Consider the following 20987-nt stretch of genomic DNA (forward strand, 5'->3'; position numbering starts at 1 on the left):
CCATATAATTGTAAGTCAATGATAGGGATCAACAAAGTCCAATGAAATTAAATAATCCTGTCTCCGGGTATTTGGTATTTGATAATTATTAAGTAATTACCTATTAGCACGGAATCATGAAAGACCAACCATTCATAAGAAGAACCATTGTTTCAATTTTTTACACCTTGATAACATTCTGATATTATCAGCGTATAAATTAGCATATAAAATAGCGTAGCGTAGGAAGTGTGTGGTGGGAATGTCCAAGTTTACGGTTCTAATTTAAATATAGTCCCAAGTCATTTTGTCGAGGTTAAAGAACTCACGTGGTCATTAAAAGGTGCCATTTTAGATCCGGTGGCTTTCAGCAAATCGTGTAGTACGTCCGTGCAGTTGGTCGATGGTAAGAGCTCATGCAGGTCGCCAGTTTTTGGTTCGATTCTCACCCATTCCTGGTTGTCCACGAGGAGCGCAATCATATCTGCAAACAGTTATGACAATATTAAGCTACTAATACTAGCAAATTATATATAACTGCCACCAATTCTGGGCAATCAGAATCTCCTCATAAGATTCTACCACCAATAGCCTGTAGACCATAATTACGTCTTACTTTCAAATAATTAAATCCCAGGCACCAAGGAGGAATTTCGTAGGGTATAAAAATTGGTAGTACCTACCCATTAATTATCTTATATAAAAAGCTCGGAAGGCTCGAAGGACCAAGATAATGAGAAGGGCAAATGGTAGTGGCAATAAAAAGTATGCTTTTCAGTAGAAAAACGGATATTTATCAAAACGATAGAAGAAAATAGATTGGGTTGGGTTAAACAAACGAACAAAAAGCACAGAATAATCAAAAGTTAAAAATCTTCTCAATTAGGAACATCTACAGAGATGCGTTGTTCACACAGAACAATAAATACAGTGGAAGCACTTAGAGGCCGGGGCACGCGTGCCAACAGTACGCGTAGTTCCACATACTTGAGCTCAGTTCGCCATTTTTCGCTTTGTACTTACGTAATGGTCGTGACAATTATCTCACGCTCGAAAAGCATGGAAATATGCCTTATTTTGCTACTTTGTAATGGTGGAGTTTCATATCATCGTTAAGTCGTTTCAATTTTAATAAATTTCCCAGTTTCTCTTTATCTTAAAAGATGTGTTGTTATAACAAACGAAAGTAAACCTTATACCACTTCAATATGGTTGGCTTTTTTTGGAGAATGTTAATCGCTCGTCGTCTCATATTCTTCCAACAATTGCCGCTAGATGGCAGCACATTGAATGAAATTTGAATATAAAATTAAAACGTCACAACTTGCAACAATATGTATGGAATTTTCACTAACAAGTTCAGAATTTGTTACATTTTTATAATTAGAAACTATGACCAATCATTATCAAGATTTCGTAGTGTTTAACATGTGATTATGTGAGATTAGGCGACAACGGTTCTGCTAGCAAACGAAGCTTAAGGGACTTCCATTGTTCTTTTTTCTTCCGTGGTTGTGCCGCCGCTGTGTTCAAAGTTACACTATAATAGTAGCATATCTACTAACCCGGCGTCCACTTCACAGAGTAGACGTGGAAGTCATCTCCCCACATTTTGCTGTTGTTCAGCACTTTCTCAGAGAGAAAATGCCCCCGACAATTGACGTCCATGATTGGACCTCCATAGAGAACCTGAAAATACCATTACGTCGTAAGAAAACAACGAGTGGCTGTCTTGTGGACTCAGGTGTCAATGTTTATGTATAATCAGTTCTTCTTCGTAAGAAGACTTCTCTACATAGGTTGGCGACCATCATGGCTATCATCATTTTTGAAACTGCCGCTCGACAGAAGGAACATGTGCTAAGATTGAACCAGTCTCTCGGATTTTTCAACCACGAGGTTTTCCTTCTACCACGACTACACTTTCCTTGAATTTCCCTTGCATTATTAGTTGAAGAATCCGGTATCTATTGCCCCTCATTACGTGGCCTAAATACTGCAGCTTCCTTTCGTCTATACATCGTATTTCCAACTTTTTCCCCATTCGACGTAGAACCTCAATATTGATGACCCTTTGGACCCAAGATATGATAAGCATACAACCATATTTCTAACAACTCCGGTTTTGAGCACAACACTGGAGTCAAGCATAACCAGTATATATACATGTACTTTACTTAAGACCAAATGTAGGAAGGTAGGAAGAAAACTTTTTCAATCATTTCACATTTTTAGTCATACCGCATTGTTTTGTAAATCTCCAAATCCAAATGATAGATCTCTGTTTCCTCGCGCCGATGCAATTTTTACGACGCCAGATGCAAAGGTCATGCCATATTTTTTCAAGAAAGGCTCCAAGAGAATTTCTAGAAATGGAATTTTACAATTGCATTAATTAAACTGAAATGATGATGATGAAGAGATAACTACCTTGATATTTTTATTTAAAGAATTCGCAGTTTAAGTGGCAATGGATAATATTACGATAAACAAGTACAATAAGACATAGGCACCGCAGCTTGCATTTATGCGCGTCGTGTACAGACCCATACCACAATATAAGAGCAAGTAGGGCAACTTCCGCCTGTTCGACGCGTAAATGCCTACATTTCCCTCGGAGCGTAGGGTTGTTACATTATTATTTTAGTTGTAACTACAGGTGATAAACATCATTTGAAAAAATTAAGGTGTTCATCAGAGTATTATATTATCAGAGTATTCTCGTGCTATATTGAAATAACCTTTGTTAAATGCAGTAGGTCCTTACGTATTGGTGTTTATACCAGCATCTCAAATTAGTATGTTGATTGATTATGGAGTATGATTATAAAATAGAAATTAAATGCTGAACAATTCTGAATTTCAAAAATTCTTGTTCAGACTACCACAAACAACAATAATTACACGTATTTGATGTCATTTCTGACACACCAAGCGACCATTTCAATTCTAAAATGAATGGAGCTTGCAAATACCCGCGCTATGCAACGCAAGTGTACTGGGAGATTATGCGAATTGGAGAATCGAAGGTGACGGTCGTAGGTGGCAGTGCCTCTCAGATCATTGCGGTTTAAAGCTCTGAGTGGCACTGCAACCGTTATGGGTATGCTTGTCTTTTTCATCACGTCACTAGACGTCATAAAAAGAACTTACCTGGATAAATCCAGTCGCCTTGAGGCAGCTTGGCCCTAATATTTACAATGCCGTAGGTGAAGGCAAATCCTTTGTTGACGACTCTTCCGCTGACAACAGGTGGAAGAATACTGGCGCCCGATGCTCGCATAGAACATTCTTCGGCAGTTCCAGTGCAGCTGGAAGAAAGATAGATTTAGATAGAAGAAGAGGAATAGAAATATATTCAAGCATATTCATCAAACCAATTATCAGTCACTCGGGAGTAGCTAAGGGTGAGGCTAGACGAGCGCATTTTTTTTTAAATTGTCAGACGCGCTTTTGAGTATTGTAGTTTACGTTAGAATGAAATTCTGTTGGGGCGTCTCAGACGAACTTATTTTATTCAGTTGCTTTGAAGCCTTTGTACGGGATTATGTCATACTGTCATGGATCCAAGAAAAAAAATGTACGTTTATAAAGCATTAGAAGATGATGTTAGAAAAAGAAAAAACTGGGCATATCCACTCAATATGAAAATATTAAAGTGTGGGAAGCTTCTTCACTTTTGAATGTCTCTATACCTTTGTATCCCCATGTCTCTTGATACTATACTAACGTTGCCCTGCCAGAATTTCAATTGTCACGAAAATTTGTTTTAACCTACGAATTTCGGATACATACAACTCGAAATCGTAACTTGTATTACCTAAATTTGAAAACCTTGTAACTCCATTTTTGAGCGGAATCCATTTTATATTTCTAGACGCTTTGTTAGTTATAAAATAAAGGTATTATCATAGATTGCCATATAAAATTGTTTCTAGTACCTAATTCAGTTTTTTGTGTCGACTTAAAAGTTCACATTAAAGTGAGTCTCAGGAGGAAAAGCGGAAAAAACTGTTTTGCTTAATCAAATGTACTTATTAAATACAACGGACTTATAAAAATATGGGTACGTACGATACACCTAAGGATATATTGTCTAAGGAATGTGCTAATTTGTTACACGATAAGATGTACTTTATCCGATCATATAAAACCCTGGAAACTGGCTAAAACGAATTATTTAGGAATATCTAACTTTGCACGTAATTTTTATATGAAGATTTATTATTCTCTGTAAGTGCTGCAGAGAAGCGTTAAATTTTGATTTCCAACTTAAACTCTATTTTGTTATAATCATTAATACAAAGATTGAACACTCAGAAATAATTCCTTCGGTCCGGCCGGATTCGATCCGACGTCTTTTTACTAAGTGTACATTTACAATAGATCAATTATATATTGTAGAAGCAAATAATATTATCGCGATATATTGTTGTACAACTTTGTAAATACTCACCCACTGAGCAAGTTCAAAGAACCAGAAACAATAGATTCGCTGTTAAAACCCGGCAATTCCTGCTGCAATTTCGGAGCGATGCGCAAACTTCCGCTGACTACTGACACTGTTGGGTCTGAAAACAGACGCTGGTAGGAGACGAAAGGATATTCCTGCAACATTGAATTAATAAAGTGCCATTGTGAAAAAAATTATGTGCAATCACAATTTGAATCCACCTGAGAGTCTAATTTCACGGTATGGTTTGACCTAATGCTTCTCAAGCAGAGGCCGTGGGTTCGCCATCCAAGCGACCTTTGAGTTTTTCGGAATTTATGTGGGAAATTTAATTTGAAATTTGTCATGAACTTTTCGGTGAAGTAAAACAACTAGAGGAAGAAGTAAAAATTCCCCAACCCGCATTGAGCCAGAGTGGCGGACTACGGCTGAAACCCTCTCCTCAGAGGAGACCCGTGCCCAGTAGTGGAATGTAAAAATGGGTTGATGATGAGAGTCAAAACAGTATATTATCTGACAACACGTTAAGGATTCTTTCATATTAACTTCATACAAGCTTGTGTTCTTGGTGGCAGCGTTGGTAAGTAAAAGTACATACAAATTTGCTCGATTTTTGACGCCTATTGTTGTCGCTAGATGTACTGCATTATATTTTATACGTTTAAGTTTAAGTTTGTCTTTTTTGAAGACGGAGTAAAATAACAATTGCAGGTTTACCAGTTTTCATACAATTTGAAATAGTCGTGTAAGTACTTGTTATCGACGGTTTTATCGATAGATTGTGAAAGAAAGTGAAATCTCTATTTGTTATTTATTATAAAATACAAAGTATGTTCTAGAAGCAGTAGAACTCCTTGTGAAAGAGTTCGTCAAGGGAAGTACTGCCACCTTACCTATTTCTGCTGCCAAGCAGTAAGTGAGCATTACTGCGTTCCCTTTTGAGGGCTAAGGGTGCTGGTGAAATTACAGGCACGTGAGACTTGTCAACTTATGTCTCAGGGTGAAGGGCGCAGTGGCAGTGCCCCTAAGATCTTTGCGATTTAAAGCTCTAAGTGGCACTGCAACTGTTATGGACAGGCGTGTCGTTAAAGACCAGGCGCACGACTTGTTCGTCCTGTCACTTGTTATCATGAAAAAAACTAACCGGATGGTTTATAGGGATGAACTGCTGTATCTGCCACACATCTTCTCTTAGAGAATTGAAATCGTCTTCGAATATAACTTTCCCTGCGCACGCGACACCACCTCGTATTTTCGTTAACGTCGGATTGCAGGAATCTGACGTTCCAGATTCACCTGGTACTGGAAACAGATAGTGGTTATTTCAAATAGATCTCCTAACTAGATAAACGAAACTTGACTGCATCTCGTCCAGCATTGCCAGATGGTTACATTTCTTACATTTTTCGCAACTTTTGACCTTTTCTCGTAATATGCAAGTAACTTTTGTTCTTACAGTAAAGTAATTTTCGTAACTTTTAAGGACGTTGATACTTTTTAAATTCATCTATAGTTGTTATTGTACTTCTTAAGAACGCACCCAAATTAGAGAAAAAGGTAACTGAGAGTTGGCACAAACAAATTAAATAAATTATTGGTTATAGCTTATTTTTCTTGATCGTACTTACATTTGTATTTTTACGATTTAAGCGTATAGGTATATACATATCCTTACAGTTACTTTTTTTTTTAAATTTTTTCTTGTAAATTGTAACTTTTGCAGCGAAAATGTAACTATTCAGTTAACGAAATGTAAAAGCCTTCGCAACACTGATTTCATCACTTGATCCCTAAGAGCATAAGCACACGAGGTATTTTATACGCTGACGACGCGCGTTTTACGAACACGCGTTTACGGCGCCATAAACGCGCGTCTATGAGTGAATCGATTCAAACTCACGCAAACATCACGTTGCAAGCAAAAAGCTTATATACTACACTGGAGTTTACACCTAAAATTTCATGTAGTTGCTTCATTTAAAAAACTAACTGTAATTAACAAACAAAACTAAAATTAAAACTATCTCTTATCAAAATGCGCGATACATACGCGCGTCTACAGCGCGTACACGACGCGTAAACGCGCGTCATCTTGCCAAAATACGCAGTGTGTATAGGTTCTAAGAGTCTAGTCGCCTCAAATTGCCTAGGTTCTAACAGACACGACGCTGCTATGCATTGAAACTAGCAATGCGACATAAACTTTATCTACTATAGGATCTTCTTCTTTCTAGCCGTTCTCAACCATACCGGTGCAGGCCTCATTCAGTTTTTGCTACTTCTCTCGGTTCTGTGCCACCTGTATCCAATTCAACCCCGCCACGTTGTTCTAATCATAAAATAATTATCTAAAGTACTTGTATTGTGGAAATCAGAAACAGCGACGATACCTCAAACATCCAGAACCGAGATAATAATATAATATATAATATATGATAATATACGCGTAGAAAAGTTAGTTTTCTACATTGACGCGGCCGGGGAACGAATTGTAAATATGTAAATTATTTAACGTACAAACTAGATACGAGACGGTAGCTTCTAGGGAAATCCCTAGACTGCGCGAAAATTCTCGGAAAGGCTTGATTTCTTACTCGTCTCTGGTTTTTACGTTATGGTGGCACTTCACATGGCAATATGTATTTGCGTATTTGATATATTTGGCAAACAATGGCCATATGTAGATAGCATGTGTGACAAAGTATTGACCTTGTTCGCGTATTCGACAAATACAGCAAACACCAATGGGCTCTTGTCTCCCATACCTAAGCTCTTTAGTCAATCGTGTATTATATTTTGTACTTGTTGGGATATAAATTATATTATTATTATTATAATATAGTATTTACATGTTAAAATACTATCATACCATCTGAAACCTAGGTTATCAAATTCACTCAGATAAAATTGAACGTATACAAAAACGTTTCCTCTACCACTTTTACGTGCAGTAATTTTATTTGTAAACAATCATATTCATGAGTCATTTTCGGGTACTTTACCGTATCCTCAATTTAAATACCGGGCAAAAATCTTTCGTTTTTATTGAAATTTATTCATGGTTTAATTAATCATAATGCGCTGGACAACCACATCAATTACATGGTCTCAAAGTAGGGAATTCCACTAGCCAGAACACCCAGACAAAAACCAATTTATGAGAGAAATGCCTTCCGTTGTGCCAACGAAGTCGTCAAAGGTGCAGTAGCTGCAAGTATATCCTCGAGCACCTGTGCTTTTTCTCTGTAAAGCATTTTTGATGATATCTGTTGTCGAGTGGCTTGCATGCCGGTTTTCATGGTGTCGCCGTCTCTGAGGTCCACGCCGGGTCAATGTAATAAAAAAAAACTAACTTTTTTACATTGTCTCGAGTCTTTGTGTTTGTAGTCCCGTCGTTATTTTCCAATTTCCATGACACAAGTGCTTTAGCTACTTACTTTGGGATCAGTGCAACGTGTGTGATGTTGTCTAATATTTATTTATTCATATTTATTTGTCTCTCTGTGTGTAGAACTGACTCCGGTCTGCGTTATACACTGTATCGTACGTGCTCATCTTATAATGCTATGTGACTTGATTTGAGTATATTCTCTGGTTCTGTGACATCCGCTAAGAACTTAATCTTCTTCTAACAGATTGACAGCATGTTGGCAGTGAATACGTGAAGTCGTTATCCGAGATCTCGATTGCAAGAATTTGATAACGAAACAGACTCCATAGAGCCGAGAACGACTGCAATGAAGTCGTTATCTACTACATGCAGTCGTGTTCTTGTCTGCATGAAGTTGATTACGAATTACGTATTAACTGTCTTAACGATGGCGTATACACCATTTACATAGCGTTATATTTCAACTAGGAATGTACGGATGGTATATTATTTGCTATCGTGGTAAAAAGGTATGTAAGGTACTCGCCGGTTGTTGCTCAATATATGTGACTGTATGTAGGAGACGTACAGGCAGCACGGAAGTAGGTAATAGCACGAAACTTAAACAGAAAGTTTCCTATACGGTAATTATACTACAGGATTTGTTGTCTGTAAAATATATAATATCGTCGGTTAAATCCGTAAACCTTGTAACCTCCATTGAACTTTTGAATAGGCACAAGAAACAGAATGACTAAAAATAATTATGTAACAATCTATTATCATAGCTTTATAACTAAAAGGTTTACAAATTATTCTTTAAACTTCGATTGCCCGATACTGAGCTTGAAGAGTAAAAAAGGGGTGACGTCCAGAAACGGAGTTGCGAGATTCTCAAATTTAGCCGACGATATAATAGGCGCAATATGGCCGCTTCTTTTTTGGAGAACTAAGTAAAAAGTCCCGAATTTGTCGTTGTTCGGCTATTGACCGCTAGATGGCAGCCTTATATAATAAATGTAATGATTAAGGGTAAAGTTTAAATTATATTAACAGCCGGTGATGTATTTTATATTTTATGTTATCAAATGACGGGAAGAATAAATCATGCGCCAAGCAGTAATGCAACATTATCGCATTCCAATTTTGAAGGTTAAGGATGCTGATGGTCAAACTACAAACACATGGAACTTGTCAACTTTTTGTCTCAGGTTGACAGGCGCAGTGGCAGTGCCCCAACAGATCTCAGCGACTTATTTTTGGCGATATGTAGGCTTTGAGTGGCACTGCAACTGTTATGGATAGGCGTGTCGTGTGTGTGTTGGTAACACTATAACCACGACTTCTCCGTCTCATCACTTGATAGCATAAAAAAGGGACAAAGTAAACTTACTATTAAACTTCGTAACAGTAAATCTCAGAGGGTCCTTAACTTTTCCACCCTCGCTTTTAGTCACTACGACGACATAATAATAGATTATGTCGCCAATCTTGAGCTTGACGTTGGGGTCCTCGTACAGCCACTGACCGTTCGTGGGAATGGTGATCTCTCCAGTGAGAGAGCCAACATCGTTCGTTGCAATTTGTTTGTTAACTCGACCTTGGAACGCGAAGAGTGTTATTGCAGGATCGTCTAAAAAATGTTTAAAAAAAAGGTTTTTATTATTGATACAAATATCGAACTATACAAAGAAAATCCCTTCGATCTAACTGTACTAGAACCAGCGTCTGTTGCCACACCGGGGCCTATACTCTTACCAACTGAGCGACAGACCGAGTGTCGGAGTGAGTAACATTCGCAATAAATATGTCAATATCATAGTAGTAAAATATCATGATACAATTATATATGTATATAACAAAATAACAACGGCTACCACTTAGGCTTAAAAAAGCATTAAAAAAGCCGTGGCCTAATGGCCTAACCTAAATGGTTTAATATCTTCCGTGGTTTAACCATAGAACAATAAATAGTAGAGGTGCTTAGTTCGCGTGGTACGGGTGCCAACAGTAGGTACATAAAGTTCCACATACTTAAGAGGGAGCAGAGGAAAAATTCCTAATCTTCGATTTGATTTTAGAGGGGTATATCCACTTTAAATTTAAAAATAAAATATTATATGAGTAACTACACGATATATTCAAACATAGACATTAATCAGAAACATAAAACAATAAAGTTTCCTCTATAGATAAAAATCACGAAATGACCTCTAATTTTCACATTTTTTTCGATTTATCCTCGAAATGCTACAGGTTATTAGGACAAAAATTAGATAATTAATTATATTTATGCATGATCGACAACTGTCACTACGGTTTTTTTAATCCCTTTAGTTTTAGAGTCATTCCGCTAAAACGAATTTGGTACTTTTAATGCGCAAAATTCAACATCTCCTGTCGCATGTCACGCGAACTTCAGGCATATATTTGTTGCACAAATTTGGGCGGAGCCAACGTCAAAACTTTTTTGGCATGGCTCTTAAGCGTAGTCCGCAATTTTCTCTTTGTACGTTATGATTGCGTCAATTACCTCGCGAAAATCTCCAAAATCGTAAAAAAATGCCTACTTTGGAGTGCAAAAATGATAGTAGCATTTGTAATATTGTTATCTATGGCGGTGTTTCAAATCATCAAGTCTATATATATAAGTATTTTATTTAATTGTAATAAATTTTAAATTTTCTGTTTATCGTAATATTTTTTTTACAAGAAACGAATCCAAACTTTATACCGCTGCAATATGGTCGTTTCTTTTTGGAGAACTAAGTCAACACCTCTAATTTGTCGTCGTTCAGTTGTTGGCCGCTAGATGGCACCACATTGATTGACATTTCAACATAAGATCAAAAGGTTTAACTTGCAATGTAGGTGTGTTGAACTTTCAACGATATGCCAATACGATAAAGTTTAAATTATATTAACAGTCCAGAATTTGTTACTTGTTTTTAAATTAGAAACTGTGACCAATCATTATCGAGATTTGGTAGTGTTTCAAATTATAAATGTATGAGTTTTGACAGCTGTTCTGAGAGTAATCGAGCCATAAGGCCATTTTTTCGTGGTTAACCTACCGCCTCTTAAGCAGAGGCCATGGGTTCGACTCTAGGCCTCTGAGTTTTTCAGAATTTACATGCGAAATTTAATTTAAAATTTGCTTATTAAGACCGCTGTAAGACAAAGAGAAAACGGTTATTCAATAAATTGAGTCACTATACACACTGAAATGTGATTACTTAACACTAAAACAACAAGTACCTTGTAATTTTTAGATTAATAAGGTGCATATTGGCGCAAAAGAGAAAAGACTCGGCAAAATGTACATTACGGACGAGACAGAGGCTGATTTTTGGTTGTTCCAGTTTCAGCGTCGATTAAGTCCTAAGAAAATGGTAGACAAATTGTCTTTTTTGAAGACGGAGTAAAATGACATTTGTAGGGTTGCCAGTTTTCATCAAATTTTAAATAGTTATGTAATTGTTGTCGATAATTTTATCGATAGATTGTGAAAGAAAATAAAATTTTGCAAAAAGAATTACAGCATTATGAAAGTTATGACGTTCTAATGATTACTGATTGCGTTATTGCCTTCTTTATTCTTATTTCAACAATTGATCTACTAGTATCGAGATAAATTTTTGTTCATATACATTTGAACAAGAATTTTTAACGGATTTGTCTTGAAAATATATCTCCTCTCTATATTTTTCATAAACATAGTTCTAAATTCAGGGTATGTATGTATGAACTTAGAAAACTTGACAATTCAAATGAGCTTGTGCTCAGTAATTGAATGAATAATGGGTCGAGGAAGATTCAAATGAAACAAGTTCGGCTAATTATTCCATAAGCGTGACTAATATACAGTCGATAGCAGACTGCAATCACTAGCTGCTCGCAAGCGGGCAACCACGGAAAGTATTTATGTGGTCTGTGCGGGCAACACTTTTGCGCAAGGAAATGACATTTTACTCCGTTTTCAAAAAATACAGACTATAGGTAGGTCATATACCTACCTACATAATAATATGCTGTGTGTATCCTCCGTAGCATGCCACATTATTACGATACTCGGATATTATTATATATATTCTCCACTATCTTCATCTTTTGTTTGTCTATGTATTTTATTCTTAATTGCATTAAAAAATATGTTTGTTTTTAGATACCTAAGCACCTTATTTAAATTTGACCACAATTACGTAACTTTTTTAAATAGCATATCATTGAATAACACTGATAACTGGTAACTTTAACTCTTAATTTAGTAAAGTTCAACAATAGGTTATACTTATAGGTTACTAACTTATTATAATTGGGAGGATAATAAACTGTTCGACAGATTATAAGGTTAATAAAGTAATGAGCAAGTTGTTTTAATATTACAATTATTATTTTCCTAAATGATTATCACTAATTTCTTTTTATTTTCCCGATATTTCGGAACGGTTGCACGTTCCATGGTCACGGGTTGACTGGAAATATCGGGAAAATAAAAAGAAGTCATACCGTGGTAAGAAACCTGATATTAGTGATAATCATTTAGTGACTAACCACGAAAGTCTTAAAATCTATATTATTTTCCTGGTTACTATTACTTGATAAAACTTAAAATATGAAATGTGTTATAAAGCTGGCACTTGCCTGGTATCGATGCCTTAAAGCCCTTAGGGCTAAACACTTCAATTGTCACATTCGGTATTTCATATGCGATAGCGCTCACAAAGAAAAATACGTATAAATACAAGACACGCGCGACTTTGACGGATTCCATTTTAAAACTGCAGCTGTGGTATAATGTACAGATTGATGGTCAACGACCGTACTAGAGTCGTATTCAGGGTTGCCAGAGTGCCAACTGGATTATCGTATTGAACTTGAAAAATTTGTACATCACATTTATATTTATATTTATTCTTACAAACACTTTTTTTATGATACGAAGTAACGGGACGACAGGTGCGCCTGGTGGTAAGCGACACATCTGTCGATAACAGTTGCAGTGCCACTCAGTGTTAAAACACAAAGATCTGAGGGGCACTGTAATTTCACGGAACGCAATAATACTCACACCTACTGCTTGACGGCAGAAATAGGTAAGGTGGCAGTATTTCCATGGACCAACTCTTTCACGAGAAGCTCTACTGCTACTAAATCTTGAACATCCACCACTTTACCTACTGCTAAAGGTTTAGGCAGAAAAACAAGAATGGCTATTATATCTATACTAAAAATACTAGGTTGCTTATTGACGAAAATACTCAACAGGGAACTGAAAGCTTGACTGATCGCGACACAATTTCCTACCTTTGAAGCACCGCACTGACGATATGAACGCGTGCTGTATTGTCACTTGTGGTTTGCGATGCGTACTTCACGATGTCCTACGAAATCGGTTGAAATAGCAAAATTACACGAAAATAATACTATTTTCCATTGACTTTTTGATTTTTTATAGTTACTTGAATAGCAGCCAGTTTCTAACTCATAGCGCTAATTTATATATAACTTTATATTCTATAATAATTATTTATAATAATTATTTATTATTTAAAATATATTTTATAGTTATACAATCCTTAGATTTATGCAATTTTTAATTTTTTGCCAAATATGTAATTGGTTTTGTTTCTTTATGCACATACAAAGATTGTTTTCCTTAACTAAACTATGTAAGCTGTTACTACTAATTTGTTACTGTGTATTTTTTATTGATATTTTTAAGGGCAGAGAGAAAAGGCTGGAAAAACTGTCAAAAATCGTAGAAAGTATTTTGCGTTACTATATTTGTTGCTTGTTGGTAATTTGTGAATTTTTTGATAAAAATTAATGTGAAGTATCCCTTTTCGTTTGTGTTGATTATTTATAATTATTTGCATAGCAGCCGGTCTCTAACTCATAGCACTTACTTATATCTAATTTTATATGCTATAATAATTACTTTTCTGAGTCTGAATATTTACAGTTATCCAACCCTAAGGTTTACGCAATTTTTTATTTTTTGCCAAATATGTTATTGGTTTTGTTTACTTTTTTTTATCCATATACAAAGTTTGTTTTACTTAACTAAACTATGTAGGCTGTTGCTGCTAGTTTGTTACTGTGTATTTTTTGTTGATATTTTTAAAGAGAGAGAGAAAAAGCAGAAAAAACTGTCAGTAATAGTAGAAAATATTTTGCATTGCATAATTTGTTGTTTGTCAGTAATTTGTGAGTTTTTTGATACTCAATATTCATCTAGCAGAAACAACGTGAAGTATCCTATTTTGTTTGTAAGTTTGTTTATTTATAATTACTTGAATAGCAGCCATTCTCTAACTAATAGCACTTGTATATATCCAACTTTGTATGCTATAGTAATTACTTTTCCGAGTTTGAATATTTATAGTTATCGAATCCTTGGATTTTCGCGATTGTTATGCGTGGGAGGTGGAACTAGTTTTTCGGATCAAAGTCAAAATGTTGGTTTATTTATACGCGATTTGGGTCCGAGAGGGTGGTTTGATTTTCTATGTATTTATTATATATATTCAAATGGCGGCCAGTGTCTTGAGCTTAGTGTACAATTGTATCTAACTTTATGTGCTATAATAATTGCTTTCCAACTTTAATGGTTAACAAAAAACAGTTTTTCACTGTTGGTTTTTATAACCCAGGTTCACTTAGTAAAAATCACAATGAGCTTTTTTTGGCAGTGGATCATCACTCTTTGGATGTATTATGAAACGTGGCTGCGACGTAATGAGGAAGGTAGAGCCCCGACTTTGCCTGATTATAGGTTGCTGAGCACACCTAGACCATTAAACATTCGCAATGGACGTGCTGGTGGTGTGGCTTTCTTTGTCAGAAAAAGTATTAAAGTTAGGGTTTGGCAGCCTCCTGTATGTCCATCAGTTGAACAAATGTGGTTGAAAGTTAACATTAATGGTAACAGGATCTTTATGGGTACAGCTTATCGACCCCCGTGGCTCGGTGTTGATATTTTCTTCAATGCCTTGACTGATTCTATTAGTTCTTTGGGACTTTGTGATGGTTTGATATTGCTTGGCGATTTTAACATTGATTTGTTGGTACCAGATAGTGTTAATTCTGTAAAATTTTTTGACTTCATTAATATTCATAATTTGAAGCAAGTGGTCACATCTCCTACTCATTTTACAGACCATAGCGAGACACTCTTGGACGTTGTGTGTACCGATATTCTCCCGCGAAGTGTTAAAACTGATATGGTTGGTAGTAAACTGGCAAATCATGCCCTGATTATCTGTGAGTATGGTTTTGGAAAGCCGGCGATTCCTCCAAAAATAATTAGTTATAGACCTTTAAAAGATATTAATCTCAGTCAATTTAATTGTGACCTTAGTATTTTATCATGGTTTAGAGTATCCGAATGTTACAATGTTGATGAAATGGTATCTTTGTTCAATGAGTTACTCCTCAATTTGTATGATGTTCATGAACCAATTAAGTCAATACAAATTAAAAAACAGTCATATCCCTGGGTCACTAACACCATAAAACTTATGATGAATTTGAGAAATGAAGCCCATTTGCGCTATTTGCAAACTAAGGAGGAATCCCACAAGCAATATTACAAGCAATTGAAATGTTTAGTAAATTCTTCACTATTCTATGAAAAACGCGCTTATTTTAATTATAATGTTAATAATCAAATAAGAAATCCTAAAGCCTTATGGAAAAAGTTAAAGTTACATATTCTCCCACCTAAATCAGATACGGATCTCCCTGCTCATCTCTCTTCTGTTGAAGATATAAATAAATATTTCGTAGAACCACTTGGTTCAGATAAAGTTAATTTGACTGATATTATTTATTACGAGTCGCATAGATTTGGTTCTTCCAATTTTTATATTAATTGTGTAGGAGAGGATTGTATTTCGAAAATCGTTGGCTCTTTGAAATCAAATGCTCAGGGTATTGATGGAATCAGTTTGGACATGCTTGTGTTAACCCTTCCTAACACGCTTGGTGCTATTACATCTTTAGTGAATAGATCTATTATCACAAGCACTTTCCCTAAACAATGGAAGACGGCTATAGTACAGCCCCTTCCCAAGACCACTAATCCTACCACTTTTAAAGATCTTAGGCCAATTAGCATCCTCCCTTGTCTGTCAAAAATCTTGGAAAAAGTAGTTTACTAGCAGCTTATTGACTATTTAGAGGACAATAGTATTCTTCCTCAGATACAGTCTGGATTTAGAAAAAACAGGAGCACAGCTACTGCTTTGATGGAGGTTACAAGTAATTTTCTTGAAGCGCAAGATTCAGGGTTGTGTACGGTTCTGGTACTCTTGGACTTTTCACGTGCTTTTGATAATTTGAACTTATCTTTGTTGGTTTCTAAATTACTATATTATGGATTTGATGTATCTGCAGTTAAATGGTTCCACAGCTATCTCCATGACCGAAAACAAATTGTACAATTGCGTAATTCAAATGGCTCTGTAGCACTGTCTTCTCCTTTAGCAGTTACACGAGGTGTACCACAAGGCTCTATTCTTGGACCTTTATTGTATATTCTCTACAGCGCTGACATCATTAACTGTGTTAAACATTGCAAAACACATCTTTACGCTGATGATGTTCAGCTTTATCTTTCCTGTCGACCTGAGGAAATTGAGTCGGCTGTGGAGAAGATCAATAAAGATTTAGGTAACATCTACAATTGGTCGTGCAGTAATTCTTTAAAATTAAACCCTGATAAATCTAAATTTATGATACTAGGATCTAAGCAGCAAGTTGCAGAGGCGGTATCTTATTCACCAGTCATTAGATTGAATGATAAGGTTATTGATTCCACTTCGATAGTAAAAAATTTAGGGGTGCAAATGGATTCCGACCTAAGGTTTGAGAAGCATATTCAGGAAATAGCAATGAACTGCTTCTATCGCTTGAAAGTGCTTTACTTGGTACGCCGGTTTCTAAGCATTGAACTCCGCATTAATCTAGTAGAGTCTCTGGTACTTTCCAAATTCAATTATGCAGACACCGTATATGGTCCACGACTTCTAGCCAAAACCAAAAACCTAGTGCAACGCGTACAGAATGCCTGAATAAGATTTTGTTTCGATGTTCCTCCAAGAGGCCATGTTACACCATTCATTAATCGTGCTAATTTGCTAAACATGTCATCTAGGCGATTGGTTCATTTTGCATCTTTACTCTTCAATGTAGTTAAAACATGTAGGCCTCTTTATCTATACAATAAACTCACCTGGTCCTCTAGAACACAAAAATTTGCTCGCCTTCCTCGTAATGTTGCACTCATAGTCCATCCTCATAAAACATCTGCCTATAGGGGTAGTTTCAAATACATGGCCGCCAAAATATGGAATAATATTCCCCCTCCCTTGCGAATCCTCTCCTCCACTCAGTCTTTTAAAGTTAAGGTAAAGCAATACTATCTAGAGCTCCAACTAAGCGGCTAGGTAAAAATAAATTTATTTCCACACAACTGAATCTAACTCCATACTCGTACAATGTAAACAAATGTAAATGAAGCAAGGATAATATTTAAATGTAACTTTCTGCATACTTTTCTATAATATATAATATACGCATAATAACGAAATATATATCAAATTTCAAACTAGTCACTCTTTCACTGTTAAATATTGATTTGGCAGTGGAGGAGTGATTTGGTTGTGGATTAGTAAATTAGTAGGTAACTAAATTCATAAAAAAGGTGTAGCTGCAGTGTTTCATATAGTCAATAATTAACTATGTAGCAATATCTTATGGTTAAAAATTTTCCAATGTTCTTAGTATAAACGGTAAATTTTTGTTTGTTTTTTTAAGTAATATCGTGCCATCTCATCCTTCAAAATGGTTCCAACTGAAAACCAGCGTTACAGCAATTGAGCTGTGACATATGCTGAGTTTGGATCCATTTCAGCTCGTAACTCTTTATATACTGGCAATGTGTGATGCTGGCTGAATAAACGTTTCTTTCTTTCTTTCTTTCTTACTTACAATTATATGGACGTCGGGTCCGCGCTAAAAAGTGTCCGAACTTATAGGGCGTTAAAATCGTATACAGAGCGTCATTCACGCTTTAGTCTTCGTTTGTTCGACTGACAGCGAAGCAAGCAAAATTAGACAGTACTGCGATGACATTACAATTTAAATTCAAAGTGTTAGGCTTTTTCATATTCCTTTACATGTCACTACGTTTAAATAGGTTGACTTGGGACATTTCTTTCGTGGTTTTTGTATTAGACCCGTCGTCCATTTATTTGTAAGTGAATGCTATTTTCGATAATTTTGAAGTCACAATTTTTCCAGGGCCTAATAACTAATTGCAGCAACAAAAGTATTTAAATGACCTTGGGTGCTCGAATGGATGTTCTTGGACATAGTGGCTCATTTCTTGACTTTAAAATATTAAGACAACTTCTAATTGATGTTTTGTAATTCAGCTTTTAAACTACTTTTTCTATTCGATTAAGGAGTTGCGACACACAAGGGGACAGGTTTTGAGATTTCAAACTGTACTGTTTTCGTAAAAAAAGTCCTTACGTCGCCAATTTCAGTGACTAGATATTTAATGGTGTAAATGAAGGTGTGAATTATGAAAATAAGTGATGTAGGAAGAAATTTCTGTCAGGCTATCGGAAATTTCATCATGATTAGAACGTGCCAACTTTTTTACTTCCGTGGTGCAAACTAAGAAACACGAGAAATCGGGTACGAGAATTTTCGAAACTCGGGGAAAAAAATGTCGCGATTTTTCATAATATCAAGTGACGGGACGAACAAGTCGTGTGCCTGGTACCACTCGGGAATTTTAAATCGCACAAATATCTGTGGGATCGAGCAGTGGAGTAAAAAGACTCGTTTTCCATGCGCTTTCAAAAAAAAAACAATTTTTATTTTGTATTTTTTCTTGAACACACGCGCCTTTACCCCTTTCTGTCCTCTGGCGTTCCGTTTTCTCTTTTCATCCTCTCTCTCGCTCACACATCCATACGACACACGCTCAATTCCTTTTCTTTCACTCCCGCTGTGTTCCATTCCCACATATCTTAAGGGCACTGCCACTACGCCCGTCACCCTGAGACATTAGTTGACAAGTCCCATGTGCCTGTAATTTCACCACCACCCTTACCCTTCAAAACCGGAACACAGTAATGCTGACATTACTGCTTGGCGGCAGAAATCGGTAAGGTTACTGCCCTGGATTTTTCTTTTTTTTTTGTTGTTAATCTATTTTATGTTCATAATACACAGGTATCAATGAAAGCTTAAATACTGCCCTGGATTAAACTAGATGTCCTAATCTGTTGGCAGCCTAACAATTACTAAAATATTTTGTTTTTTATTCTTCAGCTGTAGCATTCGCAATTCAAAATATGTATTTTTATAAAGAAATAATGGCGTAAAAAAAAAACAATATAAAAAATTTTCGGACTATTTTTATTTGCACCGATCCTAAAATTCCAAGTCTGATCGCATAAATTCTATGTCTATTAGATTTATCAACTTTACCTATTACTTACTGTTTTCTATCACAAGATTCATAGGATTATATAACTATTTTTATTATAATAAGAATTAATTGGTTCTAAGGCTTGCGAACAGTTAGTTTACAATCAGACTAACTGAATTGTATTTGTACATTATGAATAAACATTCAATGGAATGGTACGTAACACTGTAGTACTGACAACAACGAATTAATGTACTTAATGACTTTACAAATTAGGAATATCCAACCAAAATCAGTTTCATTAGTGTAATTCCGGTAAATAGCTTTTTTTTTAAATTATTTACTAATAGAATTTGGCCTTTAATGATAAAAGTTTATTCATAAAGTGCAAATGCAGAATAATGTGACGTTGGTGTTTATTTATTAAATAGGCGTAGAGATAAAACAGTTAAGAGTTGTAGATACAATACAAAAAAGTGACTGCTAATGAAATCCGTTTCATCACAAAAATAACCTTAATTTTGAATGCAACTTGTTCTTTTTTTGATTGTCACGTAAAGAAATGCTCTCAGAAACTTTAAAAAGGTAATTTAAATAATTACAATTCTGTTAAAATAATTTTCCCATTGAACAGTGACAATTTTCTATTATATTTGTGAAAAATAAACGCAGATGAAAAGATTTCATTAACAGACAAGTTATAAAACACTACAAGGTAATACTTTGATCAATTAATAAATATTTCTCATATAATTTTACAATAATTATTTATTTTTTGTAAAATCTTGTAATTGTCTACAACAAACGCTTCCAACTTACATAGAGGTAACTTACAAGCTAGAGAGAGTCAATCCCTACATTTCTTTATAAATATGTATGTAAATTAGAGTAGATCGACTGAACTACTAAATACTAGTTTCAGAGTAAGAAACTAATTCGAAATACCTCTTTAATTAACCGACTTCAGAAAAAGGGGGAGGTTCTCAATTCGACTGTATTTTTTTTTCTTTTTTTTTGTATGTATGTTACGGCGTAACTCGTGAACGGATTTTGCTGATTCTTTTATTTTTGTTGGAAAGTGGGTACCTCAGTATTGGTCTACATATCAATTTGAAAAAAATATTCCACTTCTAAGGGCGGCAAACTAGGGGATGAATTCGATTTCAATAAAACTTGGCAAATAGTTGTAATTCCACGAATTTGTGAGGTCAGTTTTTTAGTCATTATATGTGGTGGATCTAGTTTCAGATCCAGGGCTGGGCAGTAACTGAATAGTAATTGAAATTTTGTACTATGTAAAAATGTATTTTTAAGTAATTAATAGATTCAAGCGTCGCTTTGCGGAAGTCCATGTTAATAAAAATGGAAGTAAATTAATTTGCTACTCCGCGAACTCAGTGAAGGTTAAATCGTGCAAAAGCGCAGCTACGCTTGTGTTGAATAGATTTTTCAAGGAGTTAATTTTCTCACCCTCCCTCCCTATAAAATTAATAAAAACACAAGCGCAATCGGATACATTTTTGGTGGTGATTTGTGATTCTACAAAAATGTATCCGACACGTGTTTCGCCTCTCCACGAGGCATCCTCAGGGGTTGTTGATTGTTCGACGCTTGGCCGAAGAAGAAGAAATTAATTGACTTCCCATTTTTATTAATGTATTTTTAATAGACTTCAAGGGAGGATATTAGCTTTTTCTCGTGATTTGTTACAAATTACTTTCTAATCGGTCGCA

General features: G+C 35.6%; 1 protein-coding gene across 1 annotated transcript; it reads right to left on the bottom strand.

The window, feature by feature from the left end:
• Window positions 1-281: 281 nt before the first annotated feature.
• Window positions 282-12579, bottom strand: LOC113236116 (beta-1,3-glucan-binding protein-like). Its single transcript, XM_026472108.1, has 8 exons — window positions 12447-12579; window positions 9196-9435; window positions 5577-5734; window positions 4436-4587; window positions 3133-3290; window positions 2221-2345; window positions 1545-1668; window positions 282-463 (listed from the first exon to the last, which is right to left on the bottom strand). Exons 1-8 carry the CDS (start codon window positions 12574-12576, stop codon window positions 282-284), a joined length of 1269 nt encoding a protein of 422 aa, XP_026327893.1. The 5' UTR covers window positions 12577-12579.
• Window positions 12580-20987: the final 8408 nt, after the last annotated feature.

Source organism: Hyposmocoma kahamanoa, unplaced genomic scaffold (assembly GCF_003589595.1).
Source record: "Hyposmocoma kahamanoa isolate Upper Pololo Valley unplaced genomic scaffold, ASM358959v1 89, whole genome shotgun sequence".
NCBI lineage: Eukaryota > Metazoa > Arthropoda > Insecta > Lepidoptera > Cosmopterigidae > Hyposmocoma > Hyposmocoma kahamanoa.

Excerpts from the sequence above, each read along its gene's own strand:
- LOC113236116 (XM_026472108.1), bottom strand. The coding sequence starts at position 12,576 with ATGGAATCCGTCAAAGTCGCGCGTGTCTTGTATTTATACGTATTTTTC. Across the intron at positions 3,291-4,435 it reads TCTTTGAACTTGCTCAGTGG|CTGCACTGGAACTGCCGAAG; the intron begins GTGAGTATTTAC and ends TCTTTCTTCCAG. Across the intron at positions 2,346-3,132 it reads AGGCGACTGGATTTATCCAG|AAATTCTCTTGGAGCCTTTC; the intron begins GTAAGTTCTTTT and ends TTCCATTTCTAG.